This window comes from Camellia sinensis, chromosome 5 (assembly GCF_055761805.1).
Source record: "Camellia sinensis isolate YWXY chromosome 5, ASM5576180v1, whole genome shotgun sequence".
NCBI lineage: Eukaryota > Viridiplantae > Streptophyta > Magnoliopsida > Ericales > Theaceae > Camellia > Camellia sinensis.
The window spans coordinates 94,626,457-94,652,299 of record NC_138965.1 but is presented as its reverse complement, the minus strand read 5'-3'; the positions used below and the strand labels follow the sequence as shown (position 1 = coordinate 94,652,299).

The 25,843-nt window shown below is 37.7% G+C and overlaps 2 protein-coding genes and 1 long non-coding RNA gene across 5 annotated transcripts; 1 reads left to right on the top strand and 2 right to left on the bottom strand.

Moving 5' to 3' along the window:
- Positions 1–1,932: 1,932 nt before the first annotated feature.
- LOC114266298 (ASI1-immunoprecipitated protein 1) lies at positions 1,933–16,189 on the top strand. 3 transcript variants are annotated; one of them, XM_082869325.1, is made up of 4 exons: positions 2,059–2,150; positions 13,518–13,697; positions 15,123–15,592; positions 15,910–16,189. In XM_082869325.1, the coding sequence occupies exons 3-4, from the start codon at positions 15,149–15,151 to the stop codon at positions 16,060–16,062; spliced, it is 597 nt and encodes a 198-aa protein (XP_082725451.1). In that variant the 5' UTR covers positions 2,059–2,150; positions 13,518–13,697; positions 15,123–15,148; the 3' UTR covers positions 16,063–16,189. The 3 variants fall into 3 exon arrangements, with proteins under 3 accessions (XP_028062996.1, XP_082725450.1, XP_082725451.1); XM_028207195.2 differs by lacking the exon at positions 13,518–13,697 and having other exon boundaries at positions 1,933–2,150; XM_082869324.1 differs by lacking the exon at positions 13,518–13,697 and having other exon boundaries at positions 2,012–2,150; positions 15,088–15,592.
- Positions 16,190–23,758: 7,569 nt separating this feature from the next.
- Positions 23,759–24,934, bottom strand: LOC145791544 (uncharacterized). The gene is made up of 5 exons (XM_082871902.1): positions 24,739–24,934; positions 24,570–24,659; positions 24,386–24,472; positions 23,949–24,290; positions 23,759–23,848 (listed from the first exon to the last, which is right to left on the bottom strand). The coding sequence occupies exons 1-5, from the start codon at positions 24,901–24,903 to the stop codon at positions 23,759–23,761; spliced, it is 774 nt and encodes a 257-aa protein (XP_082728028.1). The 5' UTR covers positions 24,904–24,934.
- Positions 24,935–25,197: 263 nt separating this feature from the next.
- On the bottom strand, positions 25,198–25,630 carry LOC145790155 (uncharacterized). Its single transcript, XR_014328801.1, has 3 exons — positions 25,489–25,630; positions 25,362–25,391; positions 25,198–25,272 (listed from the first exon to the last, which is right to left on the bottom strand). It is a non-coding gene; the product is annotated as an uncharacterized LOC145790155 (long non-coding RNA).
- Positions 25,631–25,843: the final 213 nt, after the last annotated feature.

The window sequence follows — 25,843 nt, the reverse complement described above, 5'->3', positions numbered from 1 at the left end:
TAAAGGAATGGCTTTAATGGTCTCGTACTTGGGCCGTCTCTAGTTGCATCGTCGAATTGGGTTCCGTATGTGTGGATACTTGTATGGATTGGTTTACTTATGGAAAATTATATAATATTAATTATTGTTATTATTTTTTTGAAAATAAATAATTTTGCTGCGATTAGTTTTGTGCTGTTTAATGCACCTTTTCATCATGAATAGTCATGTCTTATTCTTTTTGACTAAGGACGAATTAGTTTTTATAGTTTAAAATTTGTAATAGTGTAATTCTTGACGGTTTAATTATGATATATTTCACATCAACTTTTAAATAAGAAAAATTAAAAGCACTATTGCTCTATTTTAATAACAAATTTTTTAATTTAATAAAATATATGCTAGATTGAGAAAAATAAATGTGAAAAGATTATTTTTGAATTTTTAAAAATTATTTCTACTTATCAAATATAAAATTATATAAAAATAATAAATCTTTTAAATTTTTTAAATATTTTTTTACTAAATTAATTTTTAGTATTTGTTTGGATGATAATTATGTAATGAGTTGTTATTTATTTATTTATTTTTTATTATTCATATAGTTATTTATTGTTAATAGATATTTTTATATGGTTATTATGTAATGGATTGTTATTACGATTTTGATGTGTAATCGATATATTTAATATATGAAATATTTTTAGTTTTGGAATTTTTGATTTAATAAATTAGTTTAATAATGACATCAAAGTTGTTGCAATGTTTGACTTTTGAAAAACTAGAAACTATTTAATGAAAATAAATATAAAAAAATTATTTTAAAAAATAATTTTTACCCTCCCAAAAGATAAAATTATATAAGAATGATGTGTTTTTAATTTATTTTTTTTACCAATTTAATTTTAATTTCTTAAAAAAAATTGAAAATAAACTTTGAAAACCAAATCAAATAGGATTTTATAATAAAAAAGTTCTAGCATTATTTATTTAAAAAAAGGCCATTACATTTCAAACAACATATAGATTAACCAACACAAAATAAGTTGTATGGGGAATTAATCCTTGAAATGAACCGGTTTTTAAAAAAAATATCTTTGATTGTCTTTATTTGAAATAAAATTTAAAATTTAGGATCAAATATATTACAACTAAAAAGTCTAGAATTAAAGTGACAAATTTTGAATTACAGATACGTTTATAATTCGTCCTTTGACTAATCTAAACCATACAATCATGTATACTTGTGTAAATTGTCACAAGTATTAGATGGCGTGAATTGAGGGGGGAAAAAAAATCGAAACTCAAATTTGTGTAGATGTGTAGACGAAGAAGTAGCGCGAACTAAAATAATTAGTTTTTTATTAGGGTTGTCCAAAAAAAAAAAAAAAAAATAGTGAAACTAAGTAAATTGATTCAATCCGGTCTAGGGATTTGATTTTTATTAGTTTCAATTATGATTTTAATTTTGAAAATGGTGAAACAATTTAAATCGTTCTTATTATTTGTTCCAAGACTTTGTTTATCATTCCGAACCAAATCGGACAGTCACATATTTATTTATATTTTTATATGTAAAAATAAAAATATAAAATTTCTTATAAGATTCAAACACTAATTTTTATTATGAAATTGATTAATTATAACCAACTTAGCTAAACTAATTATTGTAAGTATGCTAACTAACATAAAATATATATCCCAATTATTGTTATATGAAAAATTTTAAAACAGTAAAATTGAATTGAATTAAACCGGTTTTTATGGTTCGGTATGATCCAATTATACAAATTTAACAGTTTGATTATTATTCCAATTAAGGATCCATAAGAACCAGTTTACTTACTGATTTACTCTAAAATCAGACCAATGTGGGCCACGAACATTCCTTTTTTTTTTTTTTGGAACAGAAAAAGTAAATATAGATTATGGTAAGACAACCCAATTAACAGGAAAGACGTGTGTAAACTCCTACTTCTTAGATCCTTTTACCATTTTCTTAGATAAGTTATAACAAACGATGTCGTTTGTAGCTTGGATTACCTTATATACATCCCTCTCTCCTCCTCCAGCCCAATTATGGTCCCTCTCCCTCGCATTCTTTCCATCCAGTGGTCCGGCTCCACCCACCGTCGATAGCTTCCGCTTGTCTACACCACCATTACCAAAAGGTCAGCCTCTCTCTCTCTCTCTCTCTCTCTCTCTCGCTTAGATACACTGTTTCACACACTTTTTTTTTTGTAATTTTTTCTTGTTGATTTTGTATTGAGGGAATTTTTGTGTTTTTGTTTTTCGGAGCTTCAATTTTGTGAATTTGGTCTAGCTTTAATACACAAGTGGAAACCCTGTAGATAAAGAAAAATAGTGGTTAATAAATCAAAATTTTTTTGATATTGTTAACATGATCTCTGTGGTTTGGGTGCAATTGAACATTTGATTGAGTCTTTTTGATTATGTATTTTGTTGATTTCTTTCTGGGTTTTCATCCTGTGTGTATAATTCTCTAATTGAAGTAATGGGCTAATTCTGTTTGTACAATATTAGAATTTTATGGTTTTTGATATATAATTTTTAGGGAAATTTTAGGGTCTGTTTGGTTTAGTTTTAGAATTATGATTTGAGTATGGAATTGTGTTTTGAGTTTTGAGTTTTTGAATCATGATTTAAAAAGAGAAAATTTGTCTGATAATGAATTTTAAAAATAGTTTTGAGATGATTTGTACTTTTTATTTATTTATTGATTGATGTATAGAATGTGAGAGGGGAGAGGAGATATGAGAGAGAAAAAGTAATTGATTGATTGATTAATAATAATAAATAAATAAATAAATAAGAAGAAGGGAGTTTTGAAAGTAATTTTGAATTGTAGTTTTGAAAATTGTTTGGTTATAAATTTTGATTCAAATCATGATTTGAAATAGAATTGAGTTTTGAAAATTAAACCAAATGCTAACTTAGTGTTGAGAGATCAAGTATATTTGTTTATTTATTTCATTTTGTATGTGAATTATTTGGTAGTTGATTTGGTTTCATATTGGAATGTGCATTCCTGCATTGAAGTTAGTACTACAAGTTTTTTTTTTTTTTTTTTTTTTTTTTCATTTTGTGTTTGAATTATTATGAACAAGTACATTGTAACTTTCATAGTGTTTTTAGCTGAAATGGGTTTATGCAATTATATTTTGGGAGGAATGTTAGAGACTCACAATGAATGGCATGGGGGAGTTAGGCTCTACATGACTGAGTTGATGACAAATAAAAAATTGACATGTAGCCTACCATGGATAAAATTAGGGGGGTCTTTTTAAGAGGTCTCAATCCTTTTCCACCTTTTAGGGTAAATTAAATTGACTTCCCTTGAGATTTGAAAAAAATAGAGTAAGCCCCATAAGTTTGGCATGATTGCATTGGACTCTCTTACGGTTTTAATTCACATAACATTTAGCCCTATTTCATCAATAATTTGTTAGTTATATGGATGGAAAAATGATGCTGTCATTTGTTTTGTACTAAAATGTATATTTTATTTTGTTTATCTTTTTGACTTCACACCATCTGCATTAGTTCCCATCCCTTTAGCCTTACCAAAAGGGAGGTCAGTGTAATAATGCCGAAATTGTGAGACTTGTTGCACTTTTTCCAAACCTCAGGCAAGGTCAATGTAATTCTCTGTATTTTATATTGCTTACTATGCTGATAGATATTATAAAACTACCAACATTTACATGCACATTTTGTTTCAATTTCATAGAATGCTCCACTTTCATTATCTTCCTTTCAGTTTGTTGTTGAATTCTGTGGCGAATTAATATCAAGTCTGAAATAGTAAATGATGCCGCATGGACAACAAAAGGATAAGTGGTAAGGAAATGCAAGTAGAATTCCATGTATTTGGCCATGATCTTTAGACTTTTAGTACTTTAATATGCATTAAGAGAAAATAAAGGTCCATAGGTCCATATGGGTCAGATCGAGTTGGGTTTCCCTCTAGCCCGTTAGCCGAACCAAACACATCGGGTTAGAAATTTGTTAATCCATTGTTGACTATCTAGCTAATCAAACTTGATTGTATCAAGTGGTTCGATTTGACGGTCGGTTCAGTCATGACCGGAAAAAATAAAAATAAATAAAATAAAACCTGTGTAACAATTGAAAAAAAAAAAAAAAAAAGGAAGAAGGCAAATCTCAATTATGAGATATATGCAACCAACAAACAGATACTTACACAACTCATTTGAGAAATAGCATAGAAAAGATAAAAGTGAAAGAGAGAGGAGTTCGATGAGGGGAGAGATTTTCAATCCTCCGATATAGTCACTTTTCACCACCATCAAAGACAAGAAGGGTGGGTTTCCATTGGATGCAGATTGTCGGTACCCCATTGCCACCATCAAAGAACAAGAGAGAAATAGAAGAGAGAACACCAAATGCGAGAGAAATAGAAGCGTGAAAGAACTGATGAGATATTACTACACAGAGAGAGAGAGAGAGAGCATTGAATAAAGAGAGAGCCTTGAAAATGAAATAGAAGAGAGAGAGAGCTGATGATATATTGTTATTGTTAGAGAGAGAAAGAGAGTGCATGTTGGGTGGATAAACATTGAATGAAAAGAAAGTCTTGAAAATTATAACACGCCATCATGTGATCTGCCAAAAAAAGAATTCCTAGGAAATAACCTATAACCTTTAGTCTTTCAATAATAAAAAGATAAGGTGTAATCTTTAAGATTGGATACTTGAAGCTTGCACCTTATCTGACACAAATGCGGTCGGTTCGGGTTTAACCAAATTATTTTGTAAGAGAATTGACAATCGACCGGATATTCAAAAAAAATCTTACCTTTCTGCCTCTGGTCGACTGCTGACTGTTTGTGGTCGGTTCTAATCGGGTCGGTCGGATTTGTTGGGAAAGGCAGTTTGATGGACAACTGTACTTTAAAGATTATTCAGTGTTGTACAAGGGCAAGCTCAATGAAAGAGCAAAAACTTCGCAATTCATTGCACTATACACAGTTCGGAATCTTGATCAGTTGTAGATGAGTGATCAATCATTTGCTCTGTGAAGATGAATCCAATGATCTCACCATGTAGCCATGAACCGGATCCACTTCAGCTTCTTGGGCTCCGTTGATCTATTGTGTGATAATCTCACTTTTAAGCTGTAGTTCTCATACAATAGAAGATAAATAAAAACTGAAGTTGTGAGAGGATAGGTAAGAATCCACAACCTACAAAACCAGCACAGACTAAGACTGAGACTAGAACAGCAATCCATGTATGGTAGTGGTGTTGCTGAAGAAACATATAGAACCTAAGCCATTTGTAAGAAATAATGTATAGAGAAAGAGAGAGAATAAATTGTATGTATTATTATTGATTGATATATTGATGTTATAATTACAATGATTCATGATTCCTATATATAGAAGAGGGTGTGTGTGTAGTAGGTAAGAAGTAGGTGAAGTGGAGGTGGTAGTGGTGTAGTGGGTTAGGTTTAGTGGAGTAGGTGAGGTGGTAGTGGTGTAGTGGGTTAGGTTTAGTGGAGTAGGTTTAAGTGGGTGTAGTGGGTTAGGTTTAGTGGAGTAGGTTTAAGTGGGTGAAGTAGGTGTGATAAATTTTAACAGCCCCCCGCAAACTCAAGGGGGATAGGAACTAGCCAACTTGAGTTTGGAGAGAGTAACAAAACAAGAAAAATACATAAAAATAAAAGAGGATAGGTGACACTGTATGGTCGTGTCAGACCATTGGTGAAGACACTGGATGGTGGTGTCATAACGTTGTAGAGGACACTGTATGGTGGTGTCATAATGATGTAGAGGACACTGGATGGCGGTGTCAGACCGCTGTAGAAGACAGTTTATGGGGTCATGTCGGACCGTTGTAGAAGACAGTTTACGGGGTCATGTCGGACCGTTGTAGAAGACAGTTTATGGGGTCATGTCGGACCGTTTGTAGAAGACAGTTTATGGGGTCATGTCGGACCGTTGTAGAAGACAGTTTATGGGGTCATGTCGGACCGTTGTAGAAACTAACCGGAATCAATGTCGGGACAGTTTACAGAGTCTTGTCGGACCCTTGTAGAAACTAACCGGAATCTATGTCGGGACAGTTTACAGAGTCTTGTCGGACCCATAAAGGAGCTAACCGGAATCAATGTCGGGACAGTTTACAGAGTCTTGTCGGACCCATGAAGGAGCTAACCGGAATCAATGTCGGGACAGTTTACTGAGTCTTGTCGGACCCATGAAGGAGCTAACCGGAATCAATGTCGGGACAGTTTACAGAGTCTTGTCGGACCCCTAAAAAGTCGCACCCTCAAAAGGTGTGCCCAATCTGTCAAAAAAGGCGTGCCATCAAAAGGCGTGCCCAATCCATAAAAAGGCGTGCCATCAAAAGGCGTGTCTATCAAAAGGAGCGCCCATGTTGTCGGCGAGCGCAGAGAGGCGCATGATGCGCGTGTCTGCCCGGCTATTTAACCAAGGTTGAGGCGGAGGCTGTGCAAACCAGTCTGAAACCGCCGAAAATCCTTTGAAAAAACTCTTCCGTTTCTGAGAAAGAGATTCTGGAACACTCTGTTGCCATTCTATAACCAACCCTTCTCTGAAACACTCAGCAACCCATAACATGGCCTCGTCTTCCCGTTCAGCTACCCAGAATATGGCCTCTTCGTCCCGTGGTCTGCTCACTCTCTTGCCCGACCTCAACGAGTCAACAAGAGAGATAACTGGTGCGGTGGCCAGTGAACCTCAACCAAGCGCCTCTGGTTTTGCGCCGTTGAACTTCCCTATGCGGTCGGTGGAGCAAAAAATGGCAGTGCAAACAGATATTGAGGCCAATCAGTATACTTTGAAGTCATGTGTGGAGACCATGACGGCGGTCACAAACTTGTCGCACCGGCTGCAGAGTAGGACAAATGAGGTGCAACAGTTAAACTCCCAGCTGGCTCTGCTCCAACGCATGTATAAGGATGCGCGAGCAGAGATTAGTGTGCTAAAGGCAGAAAACAAGGAGCTGAAGCGGAAGGCCACCGTGATGTTCCGATTTGGAGGTCCTCCATATGCTGCAGTGGAGGAGTATGGGGGAGTGAACGTGCTCGGTGGACAAGGAAACACGGAGGCAACACCGGCAAGGGCCGCCCAAGACGGTGGCAAGAAGAAAAGACCGGCAGAATAGGCGAGAAGAAAAATCCCACTGTTCCGATTTGTGTTGGTTGTGTTTTTTTTTGTTTTGTGTTTTTTTTTTATTTTTTATTTTTTTTTATTTTTTATGGTGTAAAATGCTGATCGGGGTTGATCCCCGGCATGAAGAAATGACAAGTTTGTAAAATGTTGTTTTTTTTTTTTTGTTTTTTTTTTTTTTGTTTTTGTTTTGGGAGTGTTTTGTTGAAAAAATAAAAATAAAATGAAAGAAAACAAGGGAGAAAGAAAATAGATAAAAAATATTTATAGATGGATTATATGAAAAACATCAGTGCGATTGTTTCAAAATAAAGTGGGGTATTTAAAAAAGAGGAAAAGTGATTTGGAAAAAATAAATAAAAATAAGTGATTTTTGAAATCAAATGGAGGAGAGAGAGGGACAAACCCATGTGATAAAGTGGAGAGAGAGTCGGTGAGTGGGGTGCAAAAGGTGAAGGAGAAATGATGGATTGAAAATGGTTTGGGTCAAAAGTGGACACTGTTAGTGGGGAACATGAGTGCATTGATTATTTGATATAATAATAATAATAATAAAAATAAAAAGTTAGAACAGTTGGAGAGAATGAGTGGAGTATGGTAAGGGTTTCATCCAAAGCCAAAATTCCTGCAGCGAATCACTTCGCAAATCCTAGCATGAGCTTTTTCTCTTTCCAGGCTTATTCATGAATTTCCTGGTGATTTCAAGAGCCTCTGGTGGCATTGTGGCAGAGAACACCCCAACCTGGATTTTGGGTGGCAGCAACTGAGAACACCCCAACCTGGATTTTGGGTGGCAGCAACTGGAAAATATCATAGATCTGATTTTTAAAAACCTCGTGACAGCATTTCATCAGCTTCATCCAAGACAAACATTTTGATGCAAACAGGGCGAAGTGATTGTCTCCGCAACATGTCAAACACACGACCAGGAGTACCAACAACAACATGAACCCCACTGGAGAGAATGCGCTGATCTTCGCGCACACTAGTCCCTCCAACACAAGCATGAACCTTCACACTTTGCTGGGCAAGTTCAAGAGTGGGTGGAAGAACCAAAGCTTGGCACTCAACCAAGCTATAATCTAGCTGCTGCAGAATTCCAGAGCAGAATGTTGTAGTGTTTCCAGTTCCAGACTGTCTCGTCATATGAGGTGAAGAATTCGTCTCCATCAGCCTCACACATGACTACAGTTGCACAAATCTTTGTTGATTTTATCAGCGGAATAGGTTGAGGTCCGGCGGGCGGCTAAGGTGAGGTTGCCGCCCGCCGGGGAAGCGAAAATACTAGGTTTTAAACCAGCTCTGATACCATGTAAGAAATAATGTATAGAGAAAGAGAGAGAATAAATTGTATGTATTATTATTGATTGATATATTGATGTTATAATTACAATGATTCATGATTCTTATATATAGAAGAGGGTGTGTGTGTAGTAGGTAAGAAGTAGGTGAAGTGGAGGTGGTAGTAGTGTAGTGGGTTAGGTTTAGTGGAGTAGGTGAGGTGGTAGTGGTGTAGTGGGTTAGGTTTAGTGGAGTAGGTTTAAGTGGGTGTAGTGGGTTAGGTTTAGTGGAGTAGGTTTAAGTGGGTGAAGTAGGTGTGATAAATTTTAACACCATTTTACCCTCAACTCAAATGTGTCTTTCAGATTCATCCATTATGAAATATGAAGAAAATAAAAAGAAGGAAAGATGAAAAAGAAATATTTGTATGATTGAAAGAAATTCAAGCAAGAGCAATGAAGACTTGAAATAAAAATGAAAGGAGAATGTGGTGTTATTGGACAACAAGAGCCAAGAAGCAAAGCTAACTTAAAGTACTAGCATTCTAGGAAGCTCATTGATTACTCTTTCATTAAAGCCTTATTTTCAGGATTGTTGTCGATGCTTTTTGGACTTTATATCTGTCTCGCTTGCATCACTTATTTTTTTATTAAGAAACTAAGAGCATACTTGGTACGGTTTTTAAAATATATTTTCTGTTCTTAAAAATAGTACAGAAGAGACAGAAATTGAAACAAAAAAAACTTGATTGGAAAACCATTTCCAAAATCATTTCTTCCAACATCGATTTTAAAACTATTATGTAGCATACCATCAATAAAATTTCCATAACCATTGTAACATAGCAAACTATTCCTAAAACATGTGGATCAATTTGTTACCATGGCTAGTGATAACAAAAGATTCATAATTTAGTAATTGATTCTTGGGACACATTATTGTACCTTGTGTTTTCTGTTGCACCATAAATGCAATTGTTAGGATACATAATTATTTGGTATCATTTTATAGATTGGGTTCCTTTACCCCATGTGTTGAGTTCATGGGATAAACAACTATTTGAATTAAGCTCTGTTGGTGTACCTCATTATGTTTTTTCTGCCAAAATGGTGGAAATGGATTTTTGCCTCATTTGTTCAAGAGAATTAGTCCACTAATAGGAAGGATATTACACAATCTAAAAATTTACCAACAATATTACACAATTTAGAAATTTACTGATGGGATTTTGATTTCTTCCAAGTTGGAAAGTTAATATCCTATCAAAAATGCTTTTCATGAAAACAAGTAGACCTAAGATAACTAGATCACTTCGAATCAAAGCTTTTGATCTTAGATGAACAACTTTGTAACACAAGGACTAGAGGGGAGAAGACAAACTTTTTTTTTCCCCCCAGATCTTCAATCATGATTAATGAACTATATTTCAAGATCAAATGGTCTTAACAAAAAGAAAATGACTTTCTTTTTGTGTTTTCTTTTTCTTTTTTTCCTTTTTTGTTGGGGATGGGGAAAGATAAAGAAAAGAAGCTTCAAAATCTAAGAAGAATAGATACACACTTGGACACATGACATGATACAGACATGCCAACAATTTTCAAAGATGTTGGACAAGAATCAAGATACATGGGAAACACATGCAAAATATTTGGCTATATATATTTATTATTATTTATGTGTCATATATATGACTATTTCATTCAAAGTTAAAGAAATATAATATAATACGAATTTTTAAAATTTGAAGGAGGATATATTCATGTGTTTATTATATATATAAATCTACTTTGTTTATCTTTTATCATTAAATCCTAAGTTATTTTTTTCGAACTTGTAATGTGTTTTCATGTGTGTCCTAAGCATTGGACTTGTATTGCCTCCAAATGTTTGAAGCTTGTCTGAGTCTAAAAAATATTTAAAAAAAATAATAATTGGACATATTTGGATGTGTGTGACACTTAAGAAATGTATGAGAAGTGTCTAACGAGTGCTAGTGTTTGAAATGTGTTGAACACCTACACACGTCAAACAAAGACACTACTTTCCCAAAAGTGTTCGTGCTTTGGACTCGCGGGATTTTTTTTTTTTTTTGGAGAGTGTATATTTAGATTAGGGTTGTTCATGAAATTGCCTTACCCGTCGAATCCACCTCGCCCCACTTTGATTTGAACCGACCACAAATAGTCGGCTTTGTCAAAACAAGCGGTCAGCCATGGGTTGAAAGGTGAGATTTTTTTGAATATATGGTTGGTTGTCAATTCTCTTAAAAATAAATTAGTTAACCCTAACTGACTGCATATGTGCCATTTTTTAATTGGATACTTAATGATTACACCTTATCCTTTTATTATTAGAAGAATAAAGGTTGTAATTTATTTCCTAGGAATTCCTTTTCTGGCAGATCACTGGCTGGCATATTCTAATTTCAACACTCTCTCTTCATTCAATGTTTATCCACCCATCACACACTCTCTCTCTCTCCCTAACAGTAATGATATATCATCAGGGCTCTCTCTTTTATTTTTCTCTTTATTCAATGTTTGTCCTCCCAACTCTCTCTCTCTCTCTCTCTCTCTTCTATTTTTCTCGAATTCGGTGTTCTCTCTCTTCTATTTCTCTCTCGTTCTTCGATGGTGGTGATGGGGTACCAGCGATTTGCATCCCATTGAAACCTTTTTTTGTCTTTGATGGTGGTGAAGAGCTATGGTACTGGAGGATTGAAAATCTCCCCTCATTGAACTCCTCTCTCTGCCATTTTTCTCTTTTCTATGCTATTTGTCATATGAGCTGTGTAAGGCCAAGTTTGGGAAGACTAAAAAAGTGCACTTTTTGTCTTTTTGGACTAAAAAATTGAGGTTGAAAATATGAATGTTTGGGTTAACTTTTTGACTTTTTATTGAAAAATGTGTAATAAAAAATTGTAAAAATTGATTTGTAGGGAAAAATTTGAATTGAGAGTTGTGCAGCCGTAATTGTTGACTTTTGGTGAATAGTGTTAACTTTTTAACTTTTTGAGTAACTTTTTGACTTTTTGGCTTTTTTGGATCTTCCCAAACTTCTGTTTATTGGTTGTATATATCTCAAATTTGAAATTTATCTTCTTTCTTTTCTTTTCTTTTTTTTTTCCAACTGACTGTCAAACCGAACCACTTGATATGATCAATTTCGATTAGCTAGTTGGTGGACAATGGATTAACAAATTTCTAGCTTGATGTGTTCGGTTAGGCTGACGGTCTAGGGGTAAACCCAACTCTATCTGACCCGTGCACACACCTAATTTAGATTGCAAGGATTAAGTGGAGTTCATTTGATCCTAGATTACCAGTCATTTTTGGGTTGAACTCCTAGCAAAGGATTGCTTCTATAGTTGTATTTGTCTCCCAGTTTTAGTATACTAAAGGTATGGGCACAATACGTGTGTCGCAGTTACTTAAGTTTCAAGCAGTTAGAATCTAAGAAATTATTTATACCCTATTTTTCTGCCACTATCCCACTTACAACAGTACATAATAGATATTTGATCAGGGGTATTTTAGGTATACAAAAAACAGTGACAAAGCTTCAAATAGCTATGTGCTTTTTGTAATAGTATATATTGATCAGGACTTATTTTTCTTGTACCCAAAAAAACAACTTCAATGGATATTTGAACATGATAGCTTTGTGGGATTGATTAATGGTATGACTAAATTCCTGGGTAAGATAAGGTTGGTTGACATTTAACAAAGGGGTGAATATTGCTCGAGGAATTTGAACTAATTTTTGAATCAATGCATTATATTATGAGGTAAAATTGGAACTTCCGTATAACCCCAAGGGATTGGCCTGGTGGTAAGGTCTTGGGTCTTGGGGTGTGTTCCTTCCAAGGTTCGGGGATCGAAACCTCTTAGGTGTTAACAATTACTTGAGGCCATCGAATTAGGGGAAAACCCTTGAATTAACTATGTTACACTTGCGAAAAACTCCTTGCCGAGGGCCTGTGCACCCCTAGGGATTAGTCAGGCTATGATTCAGACATCTTGGTGTCAATCTAAAAAAAAAAAAAAATTTGGAATTTCCATATTTTTATGTGGCAATAGGATTATGCTTGAGGAATAATTCAGTAACTTTTAGTTATAAAAATCATAAGATAACCGAGAAAATCTTTCATTTTGATACCTATTGTAGGCTAGCATTCAAGGTTTGTTTAGTGCCAATGTCAGTTTTTTTTCGAACATTTGATTACGATGTTTTATCTTTAGGTGATAAACATGAAGGTTGTATGTTTGCCATATGAACTTAGATTGGTATTTTTTTGAATATTAATCTATGTTTCAAAGGTGGTTAAGGTCCAATTGATTACTTCTGAATGACAAGCGAGTAGAGGTAATAATCACCAGGGCAAGACTAAGGTTTGTGGGCATTAACTATATGGGCTCCATCTAGTTGAGGCATGCAGGAACACCATAAAGCCACTAGTTGTAATAGTCTCATGTTACGATTAGTGTTACAAAAAACACTTATACCCTAGAGGTTATGTTTTGCAGCACGTTACCTGCCATGTAACGTGTTACACTTGGGTTCCAAAATAGTGAATTTAGTGATCCAAAGGCGATCTTAAATTTTTAAATATATATATATTTCCTTGGGAGGGAAGAAAATCAAATATAATGAACTAAAATCGAAGAATAATGGAAATTTGGAAAATCAAATGTAACAAATTGGTTATAATGCTCATACAAAAATGTTGTTATGATTAATTTGAAAACAGTAACCTACATTCTACTGAATATCTAATTGTTAAAAGAAAATTACTCTAGAAATACCTTAAATTCTCTTAGTATAATCTATTCAAGTCTACCCCTATCATATCACATTTTAAAGCATGCAGCATACCATATTCATGTTGTTGTAACATATACTAGAATGATTCACATTCCAAGCAACATAGGTTATGATTTTTCTCATACGGATGATAATTGTATAAATTGATATGAAATTCATTAAATGTGGCCCTTGGTATCTCAAGCACCCTACATCTCCAGTAGCTGCATTATCTTTACAAGTTATTCGACATTGTGGGGCTGCATGTTTTTGCAGGGGATTTAAAGGTTGGGGATATGGTTTGGTGGAAAGGTAAATGCTTGGGATAGAACACTGATTGAGCATGAGTGCAGCCACTTTATTCAAACCATGCAAAAGTTACGTCTCTATCCGATGATTGATAGTAATCAGCATTTGACAATGTCCATTAGGAGTTAAAAAATTGAACTCGTTAAGGTGAAATCCATTTGAGTTGACCTCTCACTTGTAAAACAAAATGGTTTTATATGAAATTTGGTGATTGATTTTACGTGAGGTAGATGCACAATGAAAAAGAGATATTGTTTTGCTCACAAAGTTGAGTAGAAATTTTTATTTATCAAAACAAAAAAAAAAAAAATTTGAATAGAAATTTTTAGTCATCTTTATCTGGTTGTGTACTAGTCTTAGATTTCAGTAGGTTTTGTGCATAGACTTTGATTATGCGTGCGGAGTATGCTGAAAGGATATTCCATTGCAATCCAGAGTAGGAGGTCCAGACTAGGCAAATGTTTGTCATTTAGTATGCAGGTGATGCAGACTAGATGAAGAATTGTGTTAAAGAGAGAAAACCTTTGTTGAGTTGATGAGCTTCTTGTTTCTTCTTGAGCTATGGAGGGGAAATTACGCAATCTGTCCCTTTGTGGCTTTCTAGCTCCTTTCTTTGTGCTTGCATTTAGTTGGTTAAGAACCATATTGATGATGTCCCTAAAGACTAAAGCATATATGCTTCACATATGAGGATGATGTTCACACCCCAATGCCTCTTGCACTCCCTTTTTTTTCTTTTAGCCTCTCACAAGGGTAGTGTGAGAGGTCAAAGGTGAAGTAAGAATGTCATTGCTCTTAACTACCATGATTAAAGTAAATTTAGTTATATATCTGTAGTTCACACACTATTTTCTGCTTGTGAATTCATTCAATAGTATGACTTCAACTTCAACTTCAACTTCAACTTCTAATATATGAAGCACATTTTAGCTTAAACAAAAATTTATTATTTCCACTATCATTTAGGAGGCAGAGTGCCATCTATAAACTTTTCAAAATCGTGTAGGAGATGTTCAGGTATGATGGGTGGGTCGCCCTATTCTTCCTTTTGCATAATTAACTGCAGCATCAAATGCAAGTAAACTTTTGGTCACACATCGATAGTTAAGTTGGTATATAAAACTTCAGAGTGCTACGATTCTGAAGTGTAGGTAGCTTGTGCATTGCATAGACCTCTATATGGATGAAAGATTTCTGATTTTTTGCCAGGAGCCTATCATAGAAACAAGTTGATTCTGGTTTATGTTTAAACTATAAACCCCAACCAGGCATAGTTCAGCTTTACTCTCTGCCTCCATGTTCATAAATTCTTTTAATTTTTGGTTGATGACATGGTGGAGATTCTATTACCTTTTGACAATATGCATTTCTCATGCTTATATTTGTCTATTAGGATTCATAATAGCAATGATAAATTTGCAAAATGAGAAGTTTTCAGTAGTGAGCATGACGGTTTATGTTGGGTTTCACTGAATGGATAATATATTTTATGTCTTGTTGGATATGGATAATAATGTAAATTGGTTAACCTGTGCAGTTGGATGTACTGAGGCTTGTTTCTAACTTGTATAGGAGATATTTCAACTTGTTACTTCATCATGGATTCAGCAGAAGCAGAGTATGCTGCCTTTGAGGAGAAAGTGAGGCGAACTGTTTACATCGACAACCTCTCACCTCAGGTCACCGAAGCTGTATTGAAAACAGCACTCAATCAATTCGGGAACGTTGATAAAGTCCAGTTCATTCCAAATTACACACAGCTGAATAGCTTACCTCACGTTGCTTTGGTGGAGATGGAAAACTCAAAGCAGGCAAAACAGATTGTGTCGGAGATGGGTAATTTCCCATTCATGATGTCAGGGATGCCAAGGCCCGTGCGGGCCCGTGCTGCTGAGATGGAGATGTTTGATGACCGCCCAAGAAAGCCTGGTAGAAGTATAAACTTCCGTTGGTTGGACCCACAGCACCCTGATTTTAAGGTAGCAAAGGAACTGAAGGAGGTCACGAGGCAACATGAAGCAGAAGCTTTATTCGCTCTCGAGGTAAATTCTAGAGGACCTTCAATATCCACTGCAACTTATTTCCTACGTCCCAAATTTGTTGCTTCATTTTCTGCATTCATGCCCTTTAATTGGATAAAGTCCTCAAAATCATTAATAAATTAAAAAATATATAAACTTTTTTTTTTCTTTTTTTTTTTTTTTTTTCGTTTTTTTGAGACGTTTGGAATAGTGAAAATGAACAAACAATTTGAGAAAGAGGGAGTATTTTCTGTGAACCCTTCTCCGGAGTTCAAGTAAATTGTAATTTAATTTAATTTAATTTTTTTTTTTTTGTTTTGTTTATGTTTTTCTCTCAGCAACAATTGGCAGACGAAGAGAAGCTTGCAGAACAACAATCAGTGACCCTGAAGGCATGTCATAAGAAGTTTGAGCTGATAGAGGGTGTCCTAAATGATGGATCTGCTGATCGCTTGGCACGCCGTTATAACATGAAAGCACTGAATTCTTGATAGGTGTCATGATCAATTTTTTATCGTTTGGTTATTACTAGTTTTTATCATTAATGTAGTTTCTCATAGATAACTTATTCCCAGATAACATTATTCATAGATATTAATATATGTACATTTGGTATTACTAGATTCGTAGATATTGCATAAGAGCAGATTGAAGTTTTTGGAAGGCAAAAGAACCATTTCACTTGTCAAGGTTTAGGGCTTACTAAATATAATGTTTCAGGCTAAATTGAATTGAATCTATGCATCATATGCAAGCTTCTCAAATTTTGCTTAGATTTTTCTATTCGAGTAGCCATAATTATCACTCGGCAAACAGGAAAACAAAATTCAGACAGCAGGCTAATTATGCAGTTTTTGCCATTTGTTTTGTTTTGTTTTGTTTTGTTTTGTTTTTTGGGTGTTAATTAAGAACTCTCAAAGCAGGACTGGTGATCCAAAATGTTAAGCATTTCATTTACACTGTGTTTGGTTGGAGGATTTGATGAGAAAAATGGAAAGGAAAGGGAATATAGAAAGAAAATGAGAAAGAATTGATAGAATTTGAATTCTAAGCTATATTTGGTTGAGTCAAAAAATGGAGAAAGAAAAAAGCTTAAATGAACCGAAATGACAAAATGTTGGATTGAATTTACTCCTCATTTCTTTTCTCTCGTGTTTTCCATTTAAGTGAGATTGTATTTCTTTTTTTTCTTTTTTTTTTTATTTCTTTTATCAAATACTCACTACAAAAAAATTTGTTTTTTGCGACGGTAAACGGCCGTCGCAAATGCTCCCGAAAGCCGTCGCTAATGTCTTTTGCGACGGTAATGTGGCTTTTTGCGACGGTAAGGGGGGGTCGCGACAGACGGGGTTGCAAAAGACCTTTCGCGACGGTAAGTACCGTCGCCATTAGTTTCTGCGACGGTAAGCCAAGTTTTTTGCGACGGCATTTTTCCCGTCGCAAATAATGGGGGAAAAATCACTTTTCGCGACGGCACGTAATTCTCGTCGCTAAAAGTGAGTTTTTGAGACGGGAACATTACCATCGTTAAAGGCTCTGGCATCTTATAAGTATTGGCGACGGCACGGTTTACCGTCGCTAAAGGTGTCCTGTACATTCAATAAGACAGCTTTTGCGACTGTGTTGGTACCGTCACAAAAGCCTATTAATGGTTTTTGCGACGGGTTCTTCTCCCGTCTCAAAAAATAAAAAATAAAAAAAAACCCTGCTGATAAATTATTAAAAAAATTAAAATAACCTGTATTAGATAAAAAATAAGTATAAAAAATTGAAAAATTACAGAATAATATAAATACGTACATAAACAAAAATTGACAAATAATGAAAATTAATAATATTGTTCAATTCATAGCAATACATAAATAAAAATTCAAAACAATAAAAATTATGCCACTACATAACGTCGCATAATACATACATAATGTTGCTCCCAAATTTAAATAACATAAATCAAAATCAAAATCAAAATCAAAAGTTTTCGTCTTCATTCGTTCGTGGCTTACAAAAACAAAAATTAGTCATAATCTTGATCTCTGTTATCAGAATCTTACGATTCACGATTCGATTCCCGATTCGATTCGCAATTTTTACAAAATCGATACGAATCTAAGGGTGAATCTATTTTGAAAGTGAATCTCTAGTGAATCGCACGATTCACAATCGATTCACGATTCGATTCACTTTTTACGATTCATGCAATTTTTAAAATTATTGTGTCCGACATATTTTCGACTCTATTTTTCCTCCAACTTTTTAGTAAAAATGACATAATACAACTTCTAATAGCGTTTAATACCAAAATAACCAACATATATACATGATTTGTTGTTATTTTAGTGATCATGAAGTTTTTAATAGGATCCAATTAGATTTAGTCAGACCCAACATATTTTTAACATTTCTTTTCCTTTTTTTTTTCCTTCAAAAAATTGTAATATATCTTCTAAAGATGTTTAAGATTAAAATTGCACTATGAATTATCTATTACTATTTTATTAAATTAAATATTACATGTATGAGATTAGTTATACTTTTTAAAATATTTTAGGCTTTAAAAAAAAAGATTCTAAATGATTCTTTTTTATTATTTGTTCACTGTTACTTAGAAAAGTATGTATGCTTATTGTCCAAATATCAATATCGTTATTAATTATTGTTATTTTAGAAATTGATAGTTTGTCTATTTGGTTATTATTTTTATTAAGAATAGTTGATAAGAAATATCTAAAAAGAAAAAAGGTAAAATGGTGATCTTACATAGGAACGTTTGTTAACTTCTTACTTATTAAACTACGTGTTTATCATTCAAAATAACATTATCATTAATTTAAGTCTAAATATTTTATATTCATAAGATATATTTAACATCTAAATGTGTAAATATATGTTTTTAAATAATTTAGAAGAAGTGATCGAATCTTTACGATTCACGATTCGATTCGATTCGCGATTCGGTACGAGACCATTTCGATTCACGATACGAATCCCGATTTGACAACTATGATCTTGATACGCCCGCATTCCAGAAAAAGCCAACTGCTACTCAGGAAATATCTGAAAAAAACAAGATAAAAATAATTAAAAACCATATAATGTGTTAACATTTTAATTATAGAAAAATATAAAAAAAAAATTGACTACTATATAATTAGAAAGATAGTTTAGTAAATAATTTTGACTGGACCGAAATCCGGCTCTAACTCCCAAACCGGGAACCCGATTCGAGCCCCGTCTTCTCCCACAAGTCTCTCGTGCCTAGGCGGACGTGTGTGCCAAGTTTCGTGCTAAACCGACGCCGTTTGGTGATTTTGGGGCGTTAACGCCTCGAATTCAAGTTTCTTAAAGAAGTAGTTTGCCTAAAGTGAAATCCGACTCTAACTCCCAAACCGGGAACCCGATTCGAGCCCCGTCTTCTCCCACAAGTCTCTCGTGCCTAGGCGGTCGTGTGTGCCAAGTTTCGTGCTAAACTGACGCCGTTTGGTGATTTTGGGGCGTTAACGCCTCGAATTCAAGTTTCTTAAAGAAGTAGTTTGCCTAAAGTGAAATCCGACTCTAACTCCCAAACCGGGAACCCGATTCGAGCCCCGTCTTCTCCCACAAGTCTCTCGTGCCTAGGCGGTCGTGTGTGCCAAGTTTCGTGCTAAACCGATGCCGTTTGGTGATTTTGGGGCATTAACTCCTCAAATTCAAGTTTCTTAAGGAAGTAATTTGCCTAAAGTGAAATCCGGCTCTAACTCCCAAACCGGGAACCCGATTCGAGCCCCGTCTTCTCCCACAAGTCTCTCGTGCCTAGGCGGTCGTGTGTGCCAAGTTTCGTGCTAAACCGACGCCGTTTGGTGATTTTGGGGCGTTAACGCCTCGAATTCAAGTTTCTTAAAGAAGTAGTTTGCCTAAAGTGAAATCCGACTCTAACTCCCAAACCGGGAACCCGATTCGAGCCCCGTCTTCTCCCACAAGTCTCTCGTGCCTAGGCGGTCGTGTGTGCCAAGTTTCGTGCTAAACCGACGCCGTTTGCTGATTTTGGGGCGTTAACTCCTCAAATTCAAGTTTCTTAAGGAAGTAATTTGCCTAAAGTGAAATCCGGCTCTAACTCCCAAACCGGGAACCCGATTCAAGCCCCGTCTTCTCCCACAAGTCTCTCGTGCCTAGGCGGTCGTGTGTGCCAAGTTTCGTGCTAAACCGACGCCGTTTGGTGATTTTGGGGCATTAACTCCTCAAATTCAAGTTTCTTAAGGAAGTAATTTGCCTAAAGTGAAATCCGGCTCTAACTCCCAAACCGGGAACCCGATTCGAGCCCCGTCTTCTCCTACAAGTCTCTCGTGCCTAGGCGGTCGTGTGTGCCAAGTTTCGTGCTAAACCGACGCTGTTTGGTGATTTTGGGGCGTTAACGCCTCGAATTCAAGTTTCTTAAAGAAGTAGTTTGCCTAAAGTGAAATCCGACTCTAACTCCCAAACCGGGAACCCGATTCAAGCCCCGTCTTCTCCCACAAGTCTCTCGTGCCTAGGCGGTCGTGTGTGCCAAGTTTCGTGCTAAACCGACGCCGTTTGGTGATTTTGGGGCGTTAACTCCTCAAATTCAAGTTTCTTAAGGAAGTAATTTGCCTAAAGTGAAATCCGGCTCTAACTCCCAAACCGGGAACCCGATTCGAGCACCGTCTTCTCCCACAAGTCTCTCGTGTCTAGGCGGTCGTGTGTGCCAAGTTTCGTGCTAAACCGACGCCGTTTGGTGATTTTGGGGCGTTAACGCCTCGAATTCAAGTTTCTTAAAGAAGTAGTTTGCCTAAAGTGAAATCCGACTCTAACTCCCAAACCGGGAACCCGATTCGAGCCCCGTCTTCTCCCACAAGTCTCTCGTGCCTAGGCGGTCGTGTGTGCCAAGTTTCGTGCTAAACTGACGCCGTTTGGTGATTTTGGGGCGTTAACGCCTCGAATTCAAGTTTCTTAAAGAAGTAGTTTGCCTAAAGTGAAATCCGACTCTAACTCCCAAACCGGGAACCCGATTCGAGCCCCGTCTTCTCCCACAAGTCTCTCGTGCCTAGGCGGTCGTGTGTGCCAAGTTTCGTGCTAAACCGATGCCGTTTGGTGATTTTGGGGCATTAACTCCTCAAATTCAAGTTTCTTAAGGAAGTAATTTGCCTAAAGTGAAATCCGGCTCTAACTCCCAAACCGGGAACCCGATTCGAGCCCCGTCTTCTCCCACAAGTCTCTCGTGCCTAAGCGGTCGTGTGTGCCAAGTTTCGTGCTAAACCGACGCCGTTTGGTGATTTTGGGGCGTTAACGCCTCGAATTCAAGTTTCTTAAAGAAGTAGTTTGCCTAAAGTGAAATCTGACTCTAACTCCCAAACCGGGAACCCGATTCGAGCCCCGTCTTCTCCCACAAGTCTCTCGTGCCTAGGCGGTCGTGTGTGCCAAGTTTCGTGCTAAACCGACGCCGTTTGCTGATTTTGGGGCGTTAACTCCTCAAATTCAAGTTTCTTAAGGAAGTAATTTGCCTAAAGTGAAATCCGGCTCTAACTCCCAAACCGGGAACCCGATTCGAGCCCCGTCTTCTCCCACAAGTCTCTCGTGTCTAGGCGGTCGTGTGTGCCAAGTTTCGTGCTAAACTGACGCCGTTTGGTGATTTTGGGGCGTTAACGCCTCGAATTCAAGTTTCTTAAAGAAGTAGTTTGCCTAAAGTGAAATCCGACTCTAACTCCCAAACCGGGAACCCGATTCGAGCCCCGTCTTCTCCCACAAGTCTCTCGTGCCTAGGCGGTCGTGTGTGCCAAGTTTCGTGCTAAACTGACGCCGTTTGGTGATTTTAGGGCGTTAACGCCTCGAATTCAAGTTTCTTAAAGAAGTAGTTTGCCTAAAGTGAAATCCGACTCTAACTCCCAAACCGGGAACCCGATTCGAGCCCCGTCTTCTCCCACAAGTCTCTCGTGCCTAGGCGGTCGTGTGTGCCAAGTTTCGTGCTAAACCGACGCCGTTTGGTGATTTTGGGGCATTAACGCCTCGAATTCAAGTTTCTTAAAGAAGTTGTTTGCCTAAAGTGAAATCCGACTCTAACTCCCAAACCGGGAACCCGATTCGAGCCCCGTCTTCTCCCACAAGTCTCTCGTGCCTAGGCGGTCGTGTGTGCCAAGTTTCGTGCTAAACCAACGCCGTTTGGTGATTTTGGGACGTTAACTCCTCAAATTCAAGTTTCTTAAGGAAGTTGTTTGCCTAAAGTGAAATCCGACTCTAACTCCCAAACCGGGAACTCGATTCGAGCCCCGTCTTCTCCCACAAGTCTCTCGTGCCTAGGCGGTCGTGTGTGCCAAGTTTTGTCCTAAACCGACGCCGTTTGCTGATTTAGGGGCGTTAACGCCTCGAAAAGAAGTTTCTTAAAGAAGTTGTTTGCCTAAAGTGAAATCCGACTCTAACTCTCAAACCGGGAACCCGATTCGAGCCCCGTCTTCTCCCACAAGTCTCTCGTGCCTAGGCAGTCGTGTGTGCCAAGTTTCGTGCTAAACCGACCCCGTTTGGTGATTTTGGGGCGTTAACGCCTCGAATTCAAGTTTCTTAAAGAAGTAGTTTGCCTAAAGTGAAATCCGACTCTAACTCCCAAACCGGGAACCCGATTCGAGCCCCGTCTTCTCGCACAAGTCTCTCGTGCCTAGGCGGTCGTGTGTGCCAAGTTTCGTGCTAAACCGACGCCGTTTGGTGATTTTGGGGCGTTAACGCCTCGAATTCAAATTTCTTAAAGAAGTAGTTTGCCTAAAGTGAAATCCGACTCTAACTCCCAAACCGGGAACCCGATTCGAGCCCCGTCTTCTCCCACAAGTCTCTCGTGCCTAGGCGGTCGTGTGTGCCAAGTTTCGTGCTAAACCGACGCCGTTTGGTGATTTTGGGGCGTTAACTCCTCAAATTCAAGTTTCTTAAGGAAGTTGTTTGCCTAAAGTGAAATCCGACTCTAACTCCCAAACCGAGAACCCGATTCGAGCCCCGTCTTCTCCCACAAGTCTCTCGTGCCTAGGCGGTCGTGTGTGCCAAGTTTCGTGCTAAACCGACGCCGTTTGCTGATTTTGGGGCGTTAACGCCTCGAATTCAAGTTTCTTAAAGAAGTAGTTTGCCTAAAGTGAAATCCGGCTGTAACTCCCAAACCGGGAACCCGATTCGAGCCCCGTCTTCTCCCACAAGTCTCTCGTGCCTAGGCGGTCGTGTGTGCCAAGTTTCGTGCTAAACCGACGCCGTTTGGTGATTTTGGGGCGTTAACTCCTCAAATTCAAGTTTCTTAAGGAAGTTGTTTGCCTAAAGTGAAATCCGACTCTAACTCCCAAACCGAGAACCCGATTCGAGCCCCGTCTTCTCCCACAAGTCTCTCGTGCCTAGGCGGTCGTGTGTGCCAAGTTTCGTGCTAAACCGACGCCGTTTGCTGATTTTGGGGCGTTAACGCCTCGAATTCAAGTTTCTTAAAGAAGTAGTTTGCCTAAAGTGAAATCCGACTGTAACTCCCAAACCGGGAACCCGATTCGAGCCCCGTCTTCTCCCACAAGTCTCTCGTGCCTAGGCGGTCGTGTGTGCCAAGTTTCGTGCTAAACCGACGCCGTTTGGTGATTTTGGGGCGTTAACTCCTCAAATTCAAGTTTCTTAAGGAAGTTGTTTGCCTAAAGTGAAATCCGACTCTAACTCCCAAACCGAGAACCCGATTCGAGCCCCGTCTTCTCCCACAAGTCTCTCGTGCCTAGGCGGTCGTGTGTGCCAAGTTTCGTGCTAAACCGACGCCGTTTGCTGATTTTGGGGCGTTAACGCCTCGAATTCAAGTTTCTTAAAGAAGTAGTTTGCCTAAAGTGAAATCCGGCTGTAACTCCCAAACCGGGAACCCGATTCGAGCCCCGTCTTCTCCCACAAGTCTCTCGTGCCTAGGCGGTCGTGTGTGCCAAGTTTCGTGCTAAACCGACGCCGTTTGGTGATTTTGGGGCGTTAACTCCTCAAATTCAAGTTTCTTAAGGAAGTTGTTTGCCTAAAGTGAAATCCGACTCTAACTCCCAAACCGGGAACTCGATTCGAGCCCCGTCTTCTCCCACAAGTCTCTCGTGCCTAGGCGGTCGTGTGTGGCAAGTTTTGTCCTAAACCGACGCCGTTTGCTGATTTTGGGGCGTTAACGCCTCGAATTCAAGTAAAGAACGCAAAGATGTATTTTAGCTTAGAATGCAAAGATAAATTTTATACCTGATCTTCTGGTGGTGGTGTATATGGATTCTCGTCTTCTGCAGATTCCCTAAATGCCCGGTGGCCACTCGATGCATCAGGAACCTATGTTAGTCAGTGCATAATGTGTTAATCATATTCGAATTTCATACATAATGTTGAGTGAAAATTGAACTATCAAACAATTGTGATGTTTATATGGAACCTGTCTGTTGGGATCCACACTCGCCCCCTGTGACACAAGGGCCATCATCTCAGCTCTCATCTGCTGCAAATGTGTAGAGAACTCTGCTCGCAGCTCCTCCCTCAACTCATCCCTTAGCTCAGCACGAACCTGCTGCGTGATCTGATCAATAGTCGATGGATGGGGTGTTGACTGTGATGGCCCAGCACCATCCTTATACACCACTCTCCGAGGCACGATTCTCCCGTATGTGCGACAATATCCATGTCTGTCATGACCTATCAACTCATGGAAAATGGCATTCCTAGCCTCCAAAGTCCGACCATCCTCAGGTAGCATAGAGAGTTGACGATTAAACTCATCCTGTATTGAATAAGACACACAAGTATACGCGAAATTAAGATGGTTGACACACAAAAAATAAACTTTAAATACAATCAAAGGTGTTTGGAAACTACCAAGGTCTGGATAACCTCTGGGTCATCTACTCTACGTGTCATAAGCCAAACATTCATCTTATCAGTAGACTCCCCCTTACTGGTCATCTAAGTTTTTTTTTAGAAATATGAAAATTAGAATCCAAATAATTTGCAAATATACAATGTTTATTTATATAGAAAAATAAAACAATAAAATGTAAACCTCATGCCGTATCTGAGAGAAAGTAGTACGCCCTGTGGTATGAGCTATGCCGTGAGCTCGCCGATTTTTAGCGTTCCTACTTGCAATTTTCTATAACAAGTTCAACAAATGTAAGTATGTAAATATGATTTGTATGTTTACATATCATAAATATAACGTAATTGTATACCTCAGCATCGGAAGTACGCCAATACTCTACAAGTTGTTCCCACTGGCTTGGCACAACGTTCATAGGAACATCATCCTTCAGATTAGGATCAGAGCTTCTAGGCTTGAAATACTTAGCCTTAAGCTTGTTCTTGTGATCCTTCCATATGCTGTTGCAGTTTTTCATGCAGATTGGCTTGTACTCCTCTGGACATATATTCAAATTGTCCTATAAAACACAAAGTTTAAGGCTAAGTATAACACAAATTTGGAATTCGAATTTGTGGACAAAAATATACTTTTACCTTCACATCCTTCCAAATAGCATCAACAATATCATCAGGCACACTGTTCCAGTCAACAAAAGTAAGAGGAACAATGTTACCATTCTGGACAATAATGCCAAGTTGAGTAGTTAACTTGGCCACGTTATCCCCTATTGGGCAGTAATTTCCATCAAATTGTATGTGCAGCTTTTTATCAGTACCCCACTCTTTAATGCCCTTGGCACATCCTCTACCACGCCTAGTCGAGGTCGATGAAGAACTAACATGACCTGCGATATACAATAATAATAAACAATATGCAATGGTAACAACCAAATGCAAATTTAAATAATGTGAATACAAATCATATCAAATAAACCTGATGTGGGCTGTGAAGAAGTCGAAGGGTCTGCAAAATACAATGAGAATAAACAAGTTATATATAATGAGCATAAATAAATGTATGTGTAAATAATTTTCATGCAACTCAAAGCAAATTTAAATACCTGCGGATGGCTCATAAGCTGATGATGATAGCTGCTGTGGTGCCATTGATGGTGGACGCACCGATGGTAGGCGTGGAGGCCGAGTACATGGTAGCTGCTGTGGTGCCACTGATGGTGGTCGATACGGTGGTAATGGCCCCTCAGATGCTAGTGGCACTAATGGCCCCTCCGATGCTGGCCGATGTGATGCCTCCTCTAATGGTGGTGCTACTGATGTCTTGTTATGTAGCACATCAGACATCATGCGCCGGGAATGATCAGGCTTCCTCTTCCTTCCCATAATAATCTTCAAGCAATATAACATTAATTGACATTAGAAACATAGACAATGGTTTGTCATCAACTATAATATGAC